Source organism: Ranitomeya imitator, chromosome 3, assembly GCF_032444005.1.
Source record: "Ranitomeya imitator isolate aRanImi1 chromosome 3, aRanImi1.pri, whole genome shotgun sequence".
Lineage (NCBI taxonomy): Eukaryota > Metazoa > Chordata > Amphibia > Anura > Dendrobatidae > Ranitomeya > Ranitomeya imitator.
In genome coordinates this window covers 197,629,197-197,650,757 of record NC_091284.1, presented here as the reverse complement: position 1 = coordinate 197,650,757, position 21,561 = coordinate 197,629,197, and the positions used below count along the sequence as shown (strand labels likewise).

Sequence of the window (21,561 nt, the reverse complement as noted above, 5' to 3'; positions counted from 1 at the left end):
ATTGCCCCAAATCTACCCTTCTGGTATAGATTGTAAGCATAACGCCCAAGCCCATATTCCCAAAAGGAATGGGCAACACTTCATACAACAGTAAAGCATACTGAAAACACAGATAAATAAACTGTGTTCAAAGGAGTGTCTGAGGTATATTAAAAACACTTATTTTATTTACAACTAGTTAAAATACAAAAACAAACATGAACAAACAATAAGGTGCCTCAATACAACCAACAATGTGTAAATGCGGTCAGCATGAGCAGGACACTTTTCGTTTAAGAGCAGGAATCAGGTAAAGCATAACGTTGTCAGGTCATACATATAATTCACTACGATCCTCCCAGAACCATTAACTATTTATGAGAAGCAAAATTAGGGTACTTAATACATACTAACTGTCTATTGCAGTACTATGAGTACCTATTGAAATTTAGCCTAGAGCCAATGCCATAGAACCCCCTATATTGCTTAATACTCAAATTGCGGCAACATGGAAACAATCAGAACCCAGCTGATAATACAGCAGAACGGGAAGAAGCAGAACGCAAAACGCGCGTCGGGGCTGGTCAGTACAGCGCGCCATTTGGTTGAGCACATTGGGAGAGACACGGAGCAGGTAATATGTGTAGGGCACGGGGTGTATTATCAGCTGGGTTCTGATTGTTTCCATGTTTCCGCATGTCTTAAACGAAAAGTGTCCTGCTTATGCTGACCGCATTTACACATTGTTGGTTGTATTGAGGCAGCTTATATTTTGTTCATGTTTGTTTTTGTATTTTAACTATTCGTAAATAAAATAAGTGTTTGTAATATACCTCTGAGACACTTCTTTGAACACAGTTCATTTATCTGTGTTTTCAGTATCCTTCTGGTATAGAGTAGTAAGATGGACTTGATTGGGCTAAGTGGAGCTGCACTATACCGATATTCCCTCTTAATGGAGGTGTGAGTTGGACTCACTGGTATGCGACTGATAAACAATCAATATCCCAGTCTTTCCTTCTAATGAATTGAGTTGCACACTAGAAATGGTTATACGGGATCTGGTAAAAATATTGGAAAACCAGTGCATCCTCACGGTTGAAGTCGGAAAATGGACTAATTGGAAATTAAGTCGATAGAGGCATTATACCCAATAAGTATTTTGGTGTTGAAATCATGGCGGATTCAACTAAGTGGTGAGTTGGTTAAATATCCAGTCAATATGCTTTTGGATGACAAAACGGCAACTCTGTAATAAATCTGTAAAGGGAGTAATTTATGGATGAGTTAAAATGTCCCCTTACCTTGAGACTCCTGTGGGGAAGGAGGAACATCTTTGCTAGTTAAGACAAATGCCTTCGCACTGAGGTATGACCATTCTGCTTATTATTCAAACAGACTGATGCGTCCGTAAAGTAAATGGTTGACGGAACAGGGTTCTAACAACTTGGTTTAAGACCATCTGATATTTGACCAATATATGAGGTCTATATCTACAAGGGGCGTTCATTAAAGATTTCCCCTGACCAACTTCCCATGGACTGAGAGCAATGAAACTTGGCACAGTTATTAGTCTTTCTCTACATTGGTGCCACCTAGGGACCCTTGCTTGTAGAAGTCGACAGGTTGCTCCAAACACCACATTGTGACTTCAGAAATCAGAGTATCATCATCTGGAAAATGCTTGCCCTTCAAAAATAACTTCATTGTTGGACAGAGGTGGAAGTCCAATGGTTCAAGGTCTGGTAAATCAGGGGGATGCAGTTGAATTTCAAAGCCACATGAGCATCCTTCCATTTGGGCAACATGTGAGTTGTGAACTGGTGCATTGTCTTGCAGAAGGCAGACACTTTTGGTGAGCATGCCGCGTCTCTTGGTTTTGATGGCCTCCCGCAATTTCCACAGCAGTGAAGTGTAGTATTCCCCAGTGATCATGGTACCCTTTGCAAGGAAACCCATCAATACAACTCCGTGCTGGTCCCAAAATACTGTGAGCATGACCTTGCCTGCCGAGGGTTGGGCACGTGCTTTCTTTGGAGGCAGTGAGTCATGATGCTTCTATTGCATCAACTGGACTTTAGTCTTAGGATCATAGTGATGGACCCAGCTTTCATCTGTGTGATCAATCTGTTGAAAAAGTCCTCCTGGTTTCCATGGCACAGCATCGATAGAGCCTGGGAGCATTTGACTCGTTCCTGCATCTGGAAAGGTGTGAGCAGCCAGGGAATCCAGCGAGCGGATACCTTATGCATGTGAAGATGGTGTTGGATGATTTTCTCCATGGAACACACACAAATCTTGACATTTTGGGCTTGGTGGCAAATGGTTACGCAGCGATTTTCCAAAATGGTGACCTCTGCTTGCTGGATGGTGTGTTCATCAATAGCAGAGTGGGGTTGCCCTGGATTTGGAGCTGTCTGCACCGAAGTCCGACCACATTTGAATTTACGATGTCAGTTCTTGACTACATCATATGATGGGGAATCGTCACCATAAACCTCTTTCATCTTATCGAAAATTTCCTTTGGTGTGCGGCCTTTCAAGTAAAGAAACCTGATGACTGCTCTGTATTCCACTGGGTCTATTATCAAACCTCACACCACTTCAGCACCTGTAAAATCAAGACCGTTATCAGTTCTGAGTGGCAAATTGGCACGTAACCTATAGATACTTACCGTATATCATTACGCATGTGCAGTTTCCGTGTCCTGTGATAAATAAAAGTGGATCAGGGGAAATATTTAATGAACACCTCTCGTATTTCTGACTGGGTTACTTCTTAGGGAAAAAAGTAAAAGGAGTATATCAGAGGTGATGGTTATCACTTGGTTTTCTTAGATTAGTTTTCGAGCATAGAAACTATTTTGCGTTTGAACTGTTTTCAACTAACAATCTGCATGGTTGGATTGTATTATTCGCATCCATTTACGTTGTAGAAGTGATGCCATTATAGAGAATAGAATAAATTCTATGATGTCTATATGATAATGGATCATGGCGGTTCTTTATACAGAATAGCTCAGATCTCTTTTTTGCCTGTTCTAGCTGTATCAGCTGTTAGTACATGTCTAGGATGCAGTAACCAGAAATTCCCCAAGATAGAAATCTCGAGCAATAGGTGTTCGTTTCGGCTTAAGTACATTTCTTAGGAGATTTTAACTGTATTTCCTAAGGGAACACACAGGAAAGAAAAATTATTGTTAAAGTCATATTATAATAAAGTACTAAATAATCCTGATGGTTTCTGGAACCTTTTTAGCATTCTGGGATGCTCAATCTACACTTGATAGCATAGAATTGTGTAGATATTGAGCCATCAGATGATTATTGACACTGGAAGCGTTTCTTATGGTCCAGATCTGGCCTTAGGTGGATAAATTAATGGAAAAGGTCAGCAATCAAGGTTCTTTGAATCACTTTACTTATGCTTCCATTAATATGCTAAGTCTTAGTACCAGTTTCTATATACTTCAGTTGTTGGTTAGGTGATTTGAGTACAGAATATCTAATTCAAATTAGAGGAAGATAACCAAGATAAATATAGACCCTCTTAAAAAAAAATAAAAAAAATTGAAGCTTTTGTAAACAGTAGAATAATTCCTTTTTTACTCGTTGCCACTTTTTTGTTTGAGCTCCAAATCGATATTTGGACATTATCTTCATTGTGAAAGTTATGGATATCATTATCATTATGGATATCATTGTGGCTACTTTCGCACTAGCATTTTTCAATACGTCGCAATGCGTCGTTTATGGGAAAAAACGCATCCTGCAAAGTTGGCTGCAGGATGCGTTTTTGCCCCATAGACTAACATTAGCGACGCATTGACACACGTCGCATCTGTCGTGCGACGGTTGCGCCGTGTTGTGGCGGACCGCCGGGAGCAAAAAACATTACATGTAACGTTTTTTGCTGCCGACGGTCCGCCATTTTCGACCGCGCATGCGCGGATGGAACTCCGCCCCCACCTCCCCGCACCTCACAATGGGGCAGCGGATGCGCTGGAAAAATGCATCCGCTGCCCCCATTGTGCGGCGCATTCACTGCTAGCGTCAGTACGTCGGCCCGAAGCACTGCGACGGGCCAAGTCCGACGCTAGTGTGAAAGTAGCCTAAATCTTCCTCCCCGAAACACTATCCGTTGAACTGGGATATTCTGGGGATCTTTCTTCAGGTTTAAGATCCTACAGGGGTGCTCCCTCCCTATCAGAGGATTTCTTGGTCATCATCTCTCAGGTGCTGTCATGGGTGTGAGGGAAAAAGGATAATTACTTAATGGTAATTTGATTTTCCTGTAACCCATGACAGCTCCCTAATTTTCTCTCCCTCTGGCTTATGGTGGTTGGTGGTTCTCAATCTTCTCTTCTCACAATGAAGAATAGGCTTGAGTGAATGTATAAATAATAACAAGAATAATGATTATAATTTGGGTGACTCATACTTGACTTCTTGGAAACCACATTGAAGGGGGAAGTGATAGTTGCCTATTTATTTTGTGCTCTTGGCTTCCTGTCCAGTAATGGGGCGGATCCTACTCTCGGTGCTGTCATGGGTTTCAGGAAAATCAGATTACCGGTAAGTAATTATCTTTTTTTAGTATGTGCATATTTTTAATAAAGGTATTTTCAATCATATTTCCTGCCCCTTTTTCCGGTTCTAAAATTGTTTTTGTTTTGTGACATCCTGTTAAGTTGACAGGTATTTTCTGAAATCCTCCAGTGTGCTAGTGAAATTGGTATTAAAACTGATCTATATAAATCATTGTGTACCATAGTGGGTGACTATAAGAATGCTAATTTATAATTTTGTTTTTTTTTACTATTTTTATTTTTTACTACAAAATGCACTTGTCCTGTTTCTCTTTTTTTCACCTTTTTTTTCTTTTAAGTTAGTGAGATGTTTTAGAGATTCGGATACCTCTGCTCATAGTTATCTAACGTCTAGGTTGTTTGTTTTATCATTCTTTTTAGTATTATCGTTCTTTCACATTTATTTTCCTTTAATAGTTATGCAGAAAGCATGGCGTGAAAGAAGCCCTCAGTCCAGAGTAAAAGCTGCATACCAAGCTCTTGAAGTATCTAATGAGTAAGTTTTAAAAAAAACCCCAGGTAACTCTGAGATTAAACTTATAGGGGTATTCCTATCTCCAAGATCCTATCCCAATATGTAGTACTTGAAATAATAATAATATTAGCAGATACCTCCAATTAGAAATGTAGCATAGTTGTTCTGATTCATGATGTCTTTCCTCATGTGCAGGCATTGCAGGACCCAAGGTATCCATGGGTACAATCGCTGATACAGTGACCGTTAGCTAGTTTCTGGTGGTTGTAGCCATGGATACCTAAAGTCCTGCAATGCCTGTACATGAGGAAAGAGACATGGCGAATCAGAAAAACTATACTGCATTTCTTATTGCAGGTATTTGCTAATATTATTATTATTATTATTACACCTACTATTTCCGTAAATCGAATTTGTGAGGAAAATTAGATGAAGCTGATGAATTTAAGCATGGAAAGACCCTCCAAGGATTTCATCACAACACTGCCGCTGACTGAAATTGGAGGCAGGGATCTTGTCACCAGAACCTGGCACTTGTGCGATATCAGACTTTCTGCTAGTGACAATACGCAATAATAACACAAAGAATTGTATTCTAAATACTTACACATTTTCTAATGTACTCTAACATGTCTACATTTCTAAACTTCGTTTCTGTGAGCTGTACACAATGGTCAGTCTTCTCCGCTTTTGCATTAAAGGGATTGTCTCACCTTGTTACATGTGCAACATTGCAAAGTGCCTGTAAAAACAAGAAATTTAGCAATTTACAACTTATTAAAAATCCTCTCTTTTCTCAAAAGTGGAGTGGATTTTTTTTTTAATTCAATGGTTTACTGTTTGTTGTCTAGTTTACCCACCACTGCTGCAGAAGTGGCCGGTATTCTGGGTTGGGGGCTTGCAAGTTATGCACCGAAATTGACCAGATTGCTGAATCCTGCCATCTTCAGTGCCTCTGTACGTATCTGATTCTTCAGAGGCAAAGCTGTCTTTCCTTGCAGAATGGTTCAGGCCACCTGGGCAAACGTACCGGTGGTCCAAACTGTCCATCATTAGCAGCGCACCATTCCTCAGCAAGCAGGGAGGCAGGAGAACGGTGTGCTCCTGTATAATGAACTTGGCAACCCCTTTAAGGAAATCTCTACAATTACCATTTCTTACTTTATCATATAAAGCTTTCCAATGTTATTTCCTCATACAGTTGTGCCACTGCGTACATTTTGTTGGCTGAGGAAGAAGCAACCACAATTTCTGATGCAGAGAAGTTGTTCCAACAAGCGCTAAAAGCTGCCGAATCGGCGTACAAGAAGTCTCAGCAAATGCAGCACCTGAGCTCCCGTCATGAAGCACAGTATAGTAAGTACACACATTGTTTCCAGATAATCTTTGCATTAAAGTTGACATATTTAGAAAGCTTCTGTTCACTCCAAGCCCACCATACACATGAACACCGGTGAAGTGTTCTCAACAGGGAGCAGGGTAGAAGCCGCCGCTAGACCCCTTTTACAGCGGCTTTTCTACCAAAGCTAAACGCTCAGTCTTGTTGAAGTCTAACATGCCTGATCCTGCTTTCCCCTGACTTTTGGTGTTAGGAGAGTTGGGACAACCCCATATGCAGTAGATGGGTTTAAACCAAAATTGTTTGGGTTGGTCAGCTTTCTTCTAATGTGTGTGATGGCATTATAGTGCATATGTATATCTCTTTGCTAAAGAAGTGCAGTTTAGCATTTTTCCCCAGTCCTGACAAATCTAGAACAGATGTGTGATACTACCTTCTTCTATAATGGTCGTTCACATATCATTTTAGAGAGGTATTAGAATATTTCATTTATGTCTTTGCAGCCAGATGCGGTATTCATATTAACATTGCTCTTCCATTTTAAAAAAAAATGTTGCCTATTTTTCATGTTCCGTATACCGGAAAAATATGGTTCCCTTCAAATACACTACAAAAAAAGATGAATGGAACTCTTCAATCACACTTCAGATGTTAATCAATGAAAGATGTCCAGTAAGGAGAGAAGTGGAGAGAGGGATCTTTGTAGCGCTGCTGAAGACACCAGTGGATTTTAGCGGTGTATAAGGTGGAAATATTACACTGCTTCATCAGGACAACCACACGCGGTGTCTGCAGCAGCGCAACAAAGATCCAGCTCTCCACTTTTCTCCCTACTTGACATCCCTCCTTGGATCTGCAGCAGCCATTTTATCTGCGTTCGTCCAGTGTTGTGGGTAAGACAACCATACCAGGTGAGCACATCCCTGCTCTCCTCTCCTTCCACTTTCATAGTGGATAAGACCTTATATTGCTCTATTGTTTTCCAGTATTTCCTTGCAATCAGTGAAAGATGTAAGCTTTGAACTAAAGCTAAATATTTTCACTAAATTTGCCTTTATGTACACAGAAAGGGACATGAATGTGTTGGTTTACGCAAAAAGAAGGCTGGCCATGTGTGCAAGGAAGCTAGGGAGGATCCGAGAGTCTGTAAAAATAATGAGAGATGTAAGTATCACTTGTCCGTCTCACAAGTCATTTTTGGAAAATTGTTTTATAATAACATTTTTATGACTGTAAAGATCCTGTCCAGAGGAAATATTATACAGAGCCGCACTATACATGAATGTGCTTTTAGAAGCTTCCAAAACTCATCTGTGAGCTTTCCAAATTGATCGCATCTTCACAATTAATAGACACATTACAGGAATCCGGGGGTCTTCTGATATTCTGGAGGTCTTCTCTGGCCTTAGGTAGACATAGCATATAAGCAGCTGAACTCTACATTTTTGGTGATCTTGCAGGCACAGAAGGCTGCAAGTGAAATCACCTGACGGAGAATGGCTGTGATTGACAGCAGCTCTACCACATCAACAAGAATGGCCTTGAACCTAGTATCTTCTGCCTTTAGATGCCCTAATTAACAGCTACCATGATTCCTAAGGGATGTCAGCTCCTACAAAGATTGCCTGATTTGTCCATGTGCCAACAGAACAGTCATATGCTGATGGTTATTAGGCTGTGCCGTAGACATGGCTTAGTTTTCACTGACGGGCAATTGAGAATTACAATTCCTTGTATGTTCAAATGCAGTTGGACAAAATAGTTATGTAACGTTTCATAAACTGATAAAAAATGAAATCACAAATGAATAGGCTAATTTTCCCTTGAATATTGTTTGTATCTAGTAAAAGTAATAAAACATTTGAAAACCAAACCTATTTGTTATCATCATATAACAAAGCATTGGGTTGACAAAATGCCATCTTTAGATGTACCTACTCTTCCTTCAGTTTTGGAATACACACCCAAACCGCTAACATCTGCTAGATAGAGGTGACCCTCTGTACATTGCACAGATTTTATATTTCCCCACAGAGGGGCACCAGATGGGAATCTACCCCACAGACCCATGCCCAAAATGCTGACCTGAAATGCAGGAAAGATATATATCTTTGTACCGTGTTAGCCAGTGGATAGAAAAATATTTAGAATTGACAGTCCTCAGTGGTTGATACCTTTTAATGACTAACTGACAAGATGGTAACAAATTGCAAGCTTTCGAACATACTCAGGTCTCTTCATCAGGCATAGACTAATAGAAATTCTGAAGAATCACATATTTATGCGCAACACATCACAGATAAATGCCATAGATAAGACAGGTGATGTGAAGCAGAATTACCATTATGTAAGTGATAAACAGAGAGAAAGAAGAGTTTTGGAGTATAAGCTGATGATGACCTTTGACACTCTCAGTGCAGGAATCAATGTGTCGCATGGATTTATGTCTTTTTTACATTAACTAAGGAATTTGCTTCTCAGACCATGTGGGGTCATCATAACAGAACCAGACCCCAATCAGAGGACACTAAAACATTAACACCTGTCTTATCTATGGCATTTATCTGTGCTGTGTTGTGCATAAATATGTGATTCTTCAGAATTTCTATTAGTCTATGCCTGATGAAGAGACCTGAGTAGTCTCGAATGCTTGCAATTTGTAACCATATTTTCAGTTAGACCTGAAATGCAGACACTTATCTTTGCCCAAATTCATCTTATATTACTACATCCAAAAAGTAAACTATGTCCCCTTTGATCTCACTTTCTGCAATCTTTGGGTACCTTTAAATTCAGGAATACTAAAAATAACAAAACATTACTTCACTGTGTAGCAGCCACAGTAACAAAAAAGGCAAATTTGCATATGTGGATGCCTGGTGGGTGCCCTCCTAAACTCTGGAGCTTGATTTATTAAGAATGGTGTTGTACTTTCAGTCTTAATGAAGGGTCGTGGTGTAGAAAGTTTCACCTAATTCTTTAACATGTTCATCTTGTCACTGGCATGTTCCTCCGTGCACCTCTCCAGAATTGTTGCAGGGACTGGAGAACCTGTGTGGTACCAGTTATGGTCCTAGGTAGCTTCAGAGCAGCGCCTACAATCTGTAGATCAAGGCTTCTTGCCTAGTAAACCGGCAAGTGGGTTAAAGGGACCCTGTTTGTTTATTTATGGAGCCCAAACTATGGGCGGCATCAATCTTAGCCTGGCTGCATGATACATCCCTTAGACGGCTTTTGAAAGCGCCAGCGTTTCAAAGAAAAATATACCAGGCTGCAGTCGTGCCCATGGGTTGGGTACAATGAATCTGCTGACAGGTTCCTTTTAAAAATCCCTAATTCTTTTGAGAACAAAGCTGATTTTAAACAAGAGGTAAATGGCAAAGTTTCTTCTTCTTAGAAGCACTATGGAATCATATCCATTTATGATGATGAGACACCCTCTTAAATGTGCTGAAGTGGAGTACATCAATGGGGTCTTGTCTGCTACGACTGCACAACACCTATAGAGAACTCTTCAATGCTTTCTGCAGAGAAGACATGTTGGCCACTGTCCTGGGCAATGTAACAGTTAAGAAATCTTGAAGGTTGATTCAGCCTAAAGTTGTGACTAAATGCATAATTCTGTCTCCTATACAGTCATATGCACCATGCATTTTTCCAAACACGAAACTATAATTAAAGTGATTAAAGAAATCCTAGATGGCTGTTTGGATTGTGGAAAAAGATTACAGAAACTCCAATAACTAAGCTTATTTTACAGAAGTCCCCCATCTGCCTCTGTAATGCTATATCGCAACTGTCAGCTTAAAAGGAATATTGTACGTGGAACAATTCCTGTGTGTAACTTATTACAGGCCTGATTGATTGTCACACTGAAAAATGATATATGAAAACCAGTCATTAATAACAAGCAAAGCATAAAATAAATTTACTGGAGCTAAGCAATTACTAATCAGATTGCAATGTACCCTAATTAGCTTCCACTCGCACCAGGAAAACTGAATAATTGCACGGGAATGTGAAAGTAATGATATATTTGTTTTATCTAATTGATGTATTTACTTGCAGCTAATGAAAGAGTTTCCTCTGCTCAGCATGGTAAATATCCATGAAAACTTGCTGGAGGCTTTGCTGGAATTGCAGGCATATGCGGATGTTCAGGCAGTGCTTGCTAAATATGACGGTAAGCCGACCTTTGCCCAAGAGGCACACTGCCCATAGATTCCATTTAAACAATGTAGCAAAATATACAAAACCAGACTTAAAAGGCTCAAACAGCATGTGGAGGTAAACATCATTTATCCCAAGACTTAAAGGGGTTGTCCGGTCTGCAGTCACTCTACGTGAATCTTACCACTGCATGCACTGTGCGCTGTGAGAATTCATCATTGCCGGGAGCGGGCAGTCTTATAACCGCACGTTTGCGATTCGCATATTTCCATCCACATTCCGACTAGACTTTATCAGCACTCGCTCAATACACTTGCATAGAAGTAGGCCCTGCTCATCTAGTCGGAATGTGACCGCATATATGCAGATCCATACTTGCGGTCACACACCTGCTATTCCCACGCCAGCACCAGAGAATGAGTGACGGCAGACTTGATGATGTTTTGGGTTGTCATTATGATTTAAAAAGAGAAAACACACTAGTTTGACAATAAATGGCTTCACCCAACCACTAACCATGAGTGGTGAAAAGGTTTCCGTGTTATCATTCATATTCTCTGAAAAAAGGTCAAGAAAGCAAAAATTCTGCCGGGGTATGTAAACTTTTGAGCACAACTGTACAAAGCAACAGGTTCCCTTTTAAGAACAAATGCCGGTTTTAGCTGACCGATCACAGATATTCATCATCTGATATAAAGTTCACTGTGTTTGAATTTTTTATTTAATAGTCATTCTCCATTCAATGAAAGATCCTTCATCCGTGAACAACCTGATTCGTTAATAAGTCAGTAACTCCTTCCCGACATTGGATGTTCAGGTGCATCGTATCTTGCCGTGCGTTCGTCCTGTCGATTGTGTGGGCACAGGAGTGGTGCCCACACTATCACCACCGGGAGCTCTGCTTAAATAATAGCCAAGACCCGGCTGTCAAAGCCAGGAACATTGGCTAAAAGACTATTTATCAGTGCAGCACTGACAGGTATATTGCATAACAAAACTGGTGCATTGCAATGCATTACACCAGAGATCAGGGTAAAGAAAAAGATAAAGTCTCATTGAGTGACCAAGTATGAATGAGGAAAAAAAATATAAAAATATTTTTAAAAAATATTGCTCTCAGAATATAGCAATGCAAAAACAATTCTTTTTTCTAAAGAATTGTTTTTATTGTGTTAAAGCACCAAAACATAAAAAAATATAAATGTGGTATTGCTGTAATCTGGATCAACATGTTAAGGCATGTTAGGTTAGGCTATGGGTTGAACTAGATGGACTTAGTCTTCCTTCAACCTTAATAACTATGTTACTATGTAATCATACTCACTGGAAGAATAAAGCTGCCTTTTCAATTTTACCACATGGTGAACAACATAAAAAAAAATCCTGAATAGTTGTTTTTTGTTGATTTTTGCCTCCCAAAAATTGGAATGGAGAGCGATCAAATAATATTATGTGCCCAAAAATGGTACCGATAAAAATTTTAACTCATCCAGCAAAAACAAAAAGACCTCACTTGACTTGGCACAAATATAAAAATATTATAACTCTGAGTATGACGATGCAAAAACTTTGTTTTGGAAAAAAAAAAAAATTTTTTAGTGTTTGACAGCAGCCAAACATAAAAAATTTATAATCAGGTATCTCTGTCGACCCGAAGAATACAGCCGCCTTATCACTTCTACCACACGAGAAACTGCATAAAAACTAAATAAAGGCAATTCTTGACCTGCTACTGATTTATTCATTCTGCCTCCAAAAAATTGCAGTAAGGCTCAGCCCACATTTATCCTGCGCTGAGCGCTTACACCGGAGTTTTCATGTAAATCTCTGAACCACGTAATTCAAACAGAACCTCCTGTGGAAGATGCCCTATAATTTAACAGATGGAAACACTATGGAAGCCGTCTGGCCTGTGATCTGACGGTGTCCGTCTTTTTTTGGCGTGCATAAAAGCACGGTTGGCCACAGTTTACTGAAAAGGATAACGCTGAACAGAGGCCAGACGGAGTCCAGAGTAACTCTGCTGCTTCATTATACTGAATGGATCCCTCAGGGGTTTCATCTGTCACGTCACTCAGAGATTTAGATGGAAACCTCGATATAAGTGCTCAACATAGACCACAGGATAAATGTGATCCAAAATATTCCCAGTAATAGCTTCAAATCCATCCTCAAAAAAAGCCCCCACTCAGGTCCGTCATCTGTCTATGGAAATATAGGGGGCTTCCACATTACTGGTAGCACAAAGGCTCTGGAAAAGTGTTATGGCTCCTCTCCCCCCAAAAGAAATCCAACAAATTCTGTGCTCTCAAATGTCCCCCTTTCTTCTGAGCCCCAGTGTGCCTAAACCATAATTAGCATCCACATGTTTGGCATTTCTATAGCGATGAGAGGACACTTAATTTTCGGGTGTATATCTCCAGGAGCATGAGCTGAGCATAATATACGGCCACAACAACGTACTGGGCACTACAATGTACTGGCACTAGACTGGCAGCTTTGCAATTTTCCCTTGGCAACATCCACTGCTGCTTGTTTCTGAAAAACACCCGTGGAGGCAAAATTGTCACTGCACCTGCAGATAATATCCCAGAGGAATCACATTTCTAAAATTGGGTCAGTCGAGTGGAAAATGTGCTCTTCTGATACTTAGGGGCTCTATATATATGGAGTCTGCAAACTATTCTGCAATAATTTGTTCTCTGAGTGTCAAATAGCGCTCTTCCCTCCCGAGTCCCAACATGTAGCCACATATGGGGTAAGTTTCCATTACATGTGGGATATCTGTGTACTCAGTTGAAATTGCACAACAAATTGTATGGTCCATTTTCTCCTGTTACCCTTTTGAAAACAATTTTGAAAAAATTTGGTGCTAAAGCAACATTTTTGCAGGAAAAAATGTGTTTTGCCATTTTCATGGCTCAAAGTTATAAAATTCTGTGATGCACTTGTGTGTTCAAGGTGTTCGCCACACCTCTAGATACGTGCCTTGAGTGGTCTAGTTTCCAAAATGCGGTCACTTATGGGGGGCTCTCATTTTTTTTATCAGGGGCTTTGCAAATGCGACATATGCGTCCGCTTTCTATTCCAGCAATTTTTGAGCTCCAAAGGTTTGAGCCCTGCTGTATGCCCAAACAGTAGTTTTACCCAACATGTGGGCTATCGGCGAACTCTGTAGAAAATGGACATTACAATTTGTTCTGCAATTTCTCGTGTTACCCTTGTGAAAATGAAAAGTTTGGGTCTTAAGCAACATTTTTGCCTTTGAAGCCCTTAAAGGGTTAACAAACTTCTTGAATGTGGTTTTGAGCATTTTGAGGGGTGCAGGTTTTAAATGGTGTCACTTTTGGGTATTTTCTGTGACATGGGCCCCTCAAAAAAATTGGTTTTCTAAATTTTGTTGGAAAAATGATAAGGTATTTAGATTATGGTATATGATGCTGCTATATATGCAAGCATATTGATACATAAATAAGATATATGCAAAAGTAATTGAGAAGGTGCACTGAAGTTTTTGACCAAGGGTGCATTGAGTGCTCGGGCTTGGTTTGAACAGTCCTTTTGTGTCGGCAGACTCTTGCCATTGGCAATTAGCAGTTAGTTCAGTAGTTTTGGAAATCTCTAATTAAAGGGGTGCAAGGCTTGTTTTTATATTGAAATCGTGAGTATCTATCACTTTGGAAATAAGTTTTTAGCATCAATGTGTTGTTACGTTATAGTGCAGTACCTTCTTATGACCTGTGGATGTCACTAGTGCAATGGGAGTCTGTATGAATGAGAAAGATAACACTTCTAGGTCATAGAGCATTATTTTACACCATTGCTCCTGAGAGAAACAGCCTTTATTATAGCCACGTGAAATCGTCCCGTTGCATCATGTTTCTCATTGGTAGGATAGTAACACTTGCCTTACAAGTCATTGTATACCCTTCCTTAGGATAGGTTCACATATGGTGCAGTAGTTGTTGATTATAAGTGCTATACAGTTTCTTTACAGGAAACCTAAATGTTTGAGCAGTACAATATGAGTACCGTATATGAGATTTTTATAAAATCCCTATTCACATACTGCAGAGGATTTCTGCGTGGTCAGAGGACATGTTGGGGAAATGTCCACTCACAACGAGCTTTTGTCAAGTGTGTAACGCATTGTGTTGTAAAGAGAAAAAAGACTGAAGTGTTTGGAAGCCTATTACACCTCCCGCTGAAAAAAGGATGTAACTGGTAGCTGTAAGCAACGCTGCGAGACGTCCCGTCAGCACTCTGCATTTTGCTGTCGTTTTTATGGGTGGAAAGAGACCACATCTCCTTTTTCCTCGTGCTCCATTATCACCTCTGCGTTTTTCTGGAGAAGGATTGGACAAGCCAGAAAGCACCAGAGTGACCACCCATACCTTACCTGTCCGTCCCCAAATAGTCAATTCATGCATGTTCATTGTCTATATGTCAAATCGGGCATAAAAAAAGAGATGGTCTTTGTGAAATGCATGTCACACATGACAAGAGGTTAGCAGGCTGTGCTCAGGATTAGCTGAGCTGAAAGAGAAGTCCCAGGTTGAAGCCGGGAGGACTGAGAGGTTGCACTGCTGTGGGGAACACTCGGGAATTAGAAGCAATCCCTATATCAAAGCCAATATGCATGGTTATATTTATAGTCTGCCCAAGCAGTCACAGATGTTTGTCTCTATTTCCCTTTCTCTCACAGACTCCTTTCCGGGACCCTCTTTCTTTTATCGACTGCTCTCTGTACCCCTTTTTCTTTTGCAGACTGCTTTCAGTGCCCCTCGTTCTCACACAAACTGCATTTTTTCTCACAGACTGTTCTTTGTGCCCCTTTCCCTTACAGAATGCTCTGTGATCCACTTTCTCTCACAGATTGCTGTCCATGTCCCTCTTTCTCTCACAGACTGCTCTTCGTGTCCTGCCCCACTCTATCACATAGGCTGCTCACTGTGTCCCTCTTTCTCTCACAGACTGCTTTCCGTGCCCCACTCTCTTACAGACTGCTCTACAGGCCCTGTCCCTCTCACAGACTGCTCTCCTTGTCCCTCTCTCTCACAGACTTCTCTGTGCCCGTCCATCTTTCAGACTGCTCTCTGTGCCCGTCCTCTCACAGACTGCTCTCCGTGCCCGTCCTTCTCCCACACACTGCTCGCTGTGCCCGTCCTTCTCTCACAGACTGCTCTCCGTGCCCGTCCTTCTCTCAAAGACTGCTCTCCGTGCCCGTCCTTCTCCCACAGACTGCTCTCTGTGACCCTCTCACACAGTCTGTGTCCCTCTCTCACACAGACTGCTCTCTGTGGCCCTGTCTCTTACAGACTGGGCTATTTGTTCCTCTCTCTCACAGACTGCTCTAGGTGTCCCTCTCTCACACAGACTGCTCTCTGTGGCCCTGTCTCTTAGACTGCACTATGTGTTCCTCTCTCACAGACTGCTCTAGATGTCCCTCTCTCACACAGACTGCTCTCTGTGGCCCTGTCTCTTAGACTGCACTATGTGTTCCTCTCTCACAGACTGCTCTAGGTGTCCCTCTCTCACACAGACTGCTCTCTGTGGCCCTGTCTCTTACAGACTGGGCTATTTGTTCCTCTCTCTCACAGACTGCTCTAGGTGTCCCTCTCTCACACAGACTGCTCTCTGTGACCGTCTCTCACACAGACTGCTCTCCGTGACCGTCTCTCACACAGACTGCTCTCTGTGGCCCTGTCTCTTACAGACTGCTCTCTGTGGCCCTGTCTCTTTACAGACTGCTCTCTTTGGCCCTCTCTCTTACAGACTGTGCTATGTGTTCCTCTCTCACAGACTGCTCTGGGTGTCCCTCTCTCACACAGACTGCTCTCTGTGACCCTCTCTCACACAGACTGCTCTCTTTGGCCCTCTCTCTTACAGACTGCGCTATGTGTTCCTCTCTCACAGACTGCTCTAGGTGTCCCTCTCTCACACAGACTGCTCTCTGTGGCCCTCCTTCTCTCACAGACTGCTCTCTTTGGCCCTCTCTCACACAGACTGCTCTCTGTGGTCCTCTCTCACACAGACTGCTCTCTGTGGCCCTCCTTCTCTCATAGACTGCTCTGTGTCCCTCCCTCAAAGACCACTCCTCATAGCCATCTCTGTTGTGCAGACTGTTGTGTAAATGCCCTCTCGCACACAGTTGTCCATTCCCCCATCTCTATTCTTACCCCTATGCTTCCCCTGTGTTGTACTGATGTCTCCCCTATCTCAGGGACTGCTCCTGATGAGCCCCATATAGAGAGCTAAGCTGCGTAGATATAAGAGCTGTTGTCCTGACCATCATTATGCTGACCGCAATGCTTACCAATTCACGGATATAGGAAAAATAATACCTTCTATCTCTCAAAAGCTACCAGGTCTCATTTCTTCTTTTTCTGTGTTATTGCAGATATAAGTCTTCCAAAGTCTGCTACTATATGCTACACGGCAGCATTACTAAAAGCCAGAGCTGTGTCTGACAGGTTTGTACAATTTAATGTCCATTTTATTTCCCTGATGGAGCAGGAGACTTTCTTCATTTACACCAGCATTATATATTTGTATTTTTATATTTTATTTTATCATAAGTATTTCTTTGCCCTGCCATAATTCTCTGCATTGTATTCGGGAGCTATAGGTGGTATAGTGCTGGGTAAAAAAATGCCAGAACTTATGTGCCCCTTACACGGGACAGACTTTAGAAGGGATTAAGGGTCCTTTTATACTGTGTGGGTCAGCAGTCGTTTAATATCCTTTTTACACATGCCGACTGCTTCAGATGCACACTGAACGATCTTTAATACATAGTCAGTGCACATAGGATGCCATTGTACTCGGCAGCACAAATCCTGTTTATACAGGACAGTGCGCTGCCGAGATCTGTTATGCAATCCAGAAGATCAATTTATCTGATGACGAGTATTTTGCTCATTCGTCAGGTGATCAGCAGCCTATTTCGACTTTCCAAGATCATTGTAAAAGAAACATTCTATTAATCGTGCAGTGTAGATGGACTTTAAAGGGAACCTGTCAGCAGATTTTGCTGCTATAAGATGCGGACACAGCCTTTCAGGGCTTACAGTATCTACAGCTTTCTATAATCCTGTAGATAAGCCCCCTGTCCGACCTGCAAGTGAAGATAAGTTAATAAGTTATATTATACTCACCCCGGGGAAGTGGGGGGGGGGCGTTCCGGTCCGATGGGTGTCACAGGTCCGGGTTCGGTGCCTCCCATCTTCTTGCCACGCCGCCCTCCTGCTTCTTCATCACTCCCCGGCATCGCTCCTCATGCAGGCGTACTTCTTGAGGGCAGAGCAAAGTACTGCAGTGCGCAGGCGCTGGGAAAGATCAGAGAGGCCCAGTGCGTGCGCACTGCAGTAGTTTACTCTGCCCTCAACAGGGCAGAGAAGTACGCCTGCGCAGGAGCGCCGTTGCCAGGGAGTGATGAAGAAGCAGGAGGGCGGCGTTGCAAGAAGATGGGAGGCACCGGACCCGGACCTGCGACACCCATCGGACCGGACCGCAAGCCCAAACCCCCCATCCCCCCGGGTGGGTATAATATAACTTATTTTTCTTCACTTGCAGGTCGGACAAGGGGCTTATCTACAGCATTATAGAATGCTATAGATAAGCCCTGATAGACAGTCTCCGCATCTTATAGCAGCAAAATCTGCTGACAGGTTCCCTTTAACTTAGATAGATTAAACTTAATGTATACCTGATTATTGCCAATACAAAACAATATAAAAAACATTCCTCGTTTGAGCAAGGCTATGAGTGAAATTGATATGCTAGTACAGTGAGAACCTGTGAAAGGTGGTCGCTAGTGATGAGCGAGTATGCTCGTTACTCGGGTTTCTCTGAGCATTCTCGCGTGGTCTCCGAGTATTTGTGAGTGCTTGGAGATTTAGTTTATGTTGGCGCAGCTGCATGATTTGAATACATGTGGGGATTGCCTGTTTGTTAAGGAATCCCCACATGTATTCAGGCTGTGTAGCAGCCGCAAATCATGCAGCTGTGCCGACATAAACTAAATCTCCTAGCACCCCGAAATACTCGGAGACCACCCGAGCATGCTTAGAGAAACCCGAGTAACCAGCATACTCGCTCATCCCTAGTGCTCACTTTACAGTTACTTATTTTTTTTATAAAATTGCATCTAATCCTCACACTTCGTTACACTTATGTAAACAAAATCGTAAAATGATCTTGCATGTAAAATTGGAAAATTATTTCCACTGGGTAAAACAGTGATCCAGCAAATTTCTGATTTTTTTTTTGCGTTTCTTCACATACAGCAGGTGAAATAAATATTGATCACGTCACAAATTTTCTAACTACCATAAATATATTTCTAAAGGTGCTATTGATGTAAAATTATCACAAAATGTCGGTAAGAATCCATACACTCCCTACAGGCAAAGAAATTAAACCATGGATGGCCATAAATTATGTGTAATAATGAGAAATGGCACAGTAAAAAGTATTGAACAGAGTTACTGAAATTTACTTAAGGGTATGTTCACACTGGGTGTTTTTGCTGTGTTTTTTCTGCAGCAAAACCTGGTTTGTTGGCAGGAAAGAAGCTGTGGCAAAAACGCATGTATTGGTGCTTTTTTGTTTGTATTTTTGTGTGTTTTTTTCATGCGTTTTTGTGGCTAACTTGTGTCTCTTTGTGTATGCTAATAAAGTTGAGTGCCCCCAGAGGAAAAAAAACTACTTCCTGTAGAACCATACCTCTAGATCCTTTAAAAAGCCAGCAATTCATCTGTCGAGTACAGTAAAATGACAGTGTGACATGTTAGACTAGAATAGAAATATATACATAGAATACATAGATATACAGATGTCAGTGACACACACACACACACACATATATATATATATATATATGTATATATATTACATAGCTAGATGGAATAAAAGCTGGCAATTCATCTGCCGAGTACAGTATTATCACATCGTGACAGGTTAGAATAGAATAGGTATATACACATAGAATATATAGATATAAAGATGTCAGTGAGACATACATATATATATGTATATATAATACATAGAGGAAAAGCCGGCAATTCAGCAGCCATGTACAGTGGAATCACAGCAGGAGCCGACAGGATAGAAGTGATGGATTACATACAGTAAATACATATAGAATAGGTATATAGATGTCGGTGACAAATACAATTAGTACAGTGTGTGCAGCTTACTGTACATGTATTTAATTATTAAAAGATTTTTTTTCTGAAAAAAATGGCTTGGACTCCCGTGTAATTTTTGCAACCAGCAAAAGGAAAGCCGATGGCTGGGGGCCGATGTTTATAACCTGGGAAGGGGATAATACCCATGGAGCTTCCCAGGCTATTAATATCAGCTCACAGCTGTATACTTAGCTTTTACTAGCCATTAATATTGGGGACCCTAAACAAACAACGTAGGGTCCCCCTATCATTAATAACTAGCAAAAGCTATGCAGACAGCGGCGGGCTGATATTAATAGCCTTGGAAGGGGCCATGGATACTGCCCCCCCAGGCTAAAAACATCAGCTCTCAGCCGCCCCAGAAAAGGGGCTCTTAGCCTCGCTCTTCCCACTTGCCCTGTAGCGGTGGCAAGTGGGGTAATAATTGGTGGGGTTGATATCACCTTTGTATTGTCAGGTAACATCAAACCCCGAGGTTAGTAATGGAGAGGTGTCAATAAGACACCCCCATTACTAACCCCATAGTCATATTATATAAAAACACACACACCAATAATAAAGTCCTTTAATTGAAAGAATGACACAGACTCCTGCAATACATCTTAATTAAACCATACTTACGACCTCACCCATTCCACCGACGCCATTGTCTCCAAGAGAATTAAAATAAAAAATAACCATATCTGTCAATTACACTCATCTAACGCTTAATTCCTCCAAAGCCCTCGTTCTCCTGTAATAAACCAAAAATAAAAAACAACCATATCCCTCACTTGTCTGTTGTTCTGTCACATGCCGTAATCCATGCCGGGGCCGCAGCAGAACACACGGGTGATTGCTGCGTGTTGACTTCCTCAAAGTGGTCAGTGTTGCGGCTGTTGCTCCGACCGCGGAAGGTCGTCTGGGAAGCGAAGGACGTACCGCGGTGGTCACTGACATGGCGGTAAATCCGGGAGCCCCAGTGGGACGTTAATGAAGGCAGAGGAGGCGGAGTCCGGCGCGCATAATATTGAGTGACAGCTGGGAGGCGTTTGTATCCAGGGGAAAAGACATGCCTCCAGGACAAATTCGAGGTATCGGGGACAAATTATAAAAACTATTTTAGCGTTGAAAGGGACCACAACTAAAAGAGCCACCTTGACAGAATGCAGCATTAGTGCTATACAAGGTGGCTCTTTTAGTTAAAAATGCCTGGGGGGGGGGTGACAGGTTCCCTTTAAATAAAAAATTGTTTTGTTTTAATTGAAATAAAATACTTTATTCTGGCTGTGTGTTAATTTACAATACAACTATAGGATTAGCAATGAATAGACGCCTCTCCATTACTAATCCGTGGACTTGATGTCATCTGACAATACAAAGGTGACAACAACCTGCAAATATGAACCCCACTTGCCACCGCTACAGGGCAAATGGGAAGACCCGGGCAAAGCGCCAGAATTGGCACATCTAATAGATGTGCCTTTTCTGGACAGCTGCAGGCTGCTATTTTTAGGCTGGGAGGCCAATATCCATGGCCCCTTACCAGCCTGAGAATACAAGCCTCCAGCTGTATGCTTTAGCATGGCTGTTTGTCAAAAATGGGGAGCCATGCCGTTTTTTTTAATTATTTATTTAAATAAGTAAGTGGGGACCCTTCTGTTATTGATAACCAGCTTTGCTAACAGTGACAGCTGAGGGTTGCCCCCAGCTGTGAGTTTTGCCTGGTTGGTTATCTAAAATACGCTGCAAAAAAGTCAGCCTGCGTATTTGCATAAATTTTTCACCATCAATTCAAGTCAATGGGTGAAAAACACTGCAAACGCTGAAAGAAGTGAC

General features: G+C 41.7%; 1 protein-coding gene across 5 annotated transcripts in view; it reads left to right on the top strand.

The window, feature by feature from the left end:
• Positions 1–21,561, top strand: part of ST7L (suppression of tumorigenicity 7 like) — a 224,845-nt gene that overhangs the window by 40,439 nt on the left and 162,845 nt on the right. For all 5 annotated transcript variants that reach the window (XM_069761734.1, XM_069761732.1, XM_069761735.1 and 2 more), the window contains exons 6-10: positions 4,986–5,064; positions 6,245–6,399; positions 7,449–7,546; positions 10,451–10,565; positions 16,953–17,025. In XM_069761734.1, the coding sequence (XP_069617835.1) occupies positions 4,986–5,064; positions 6,245–6,399; positions 7,449–7,546; positions 10,451–10,565; positions 16,953–17,025 (520 nt within the window). The remainder of the gene's footprint in view (positions 1–4,985; positions 5,065–6,244; positions 6,400–7,448; positions 7,547–10,450; positions 10,566–16,952; positions 17,026–21,561) is intronic.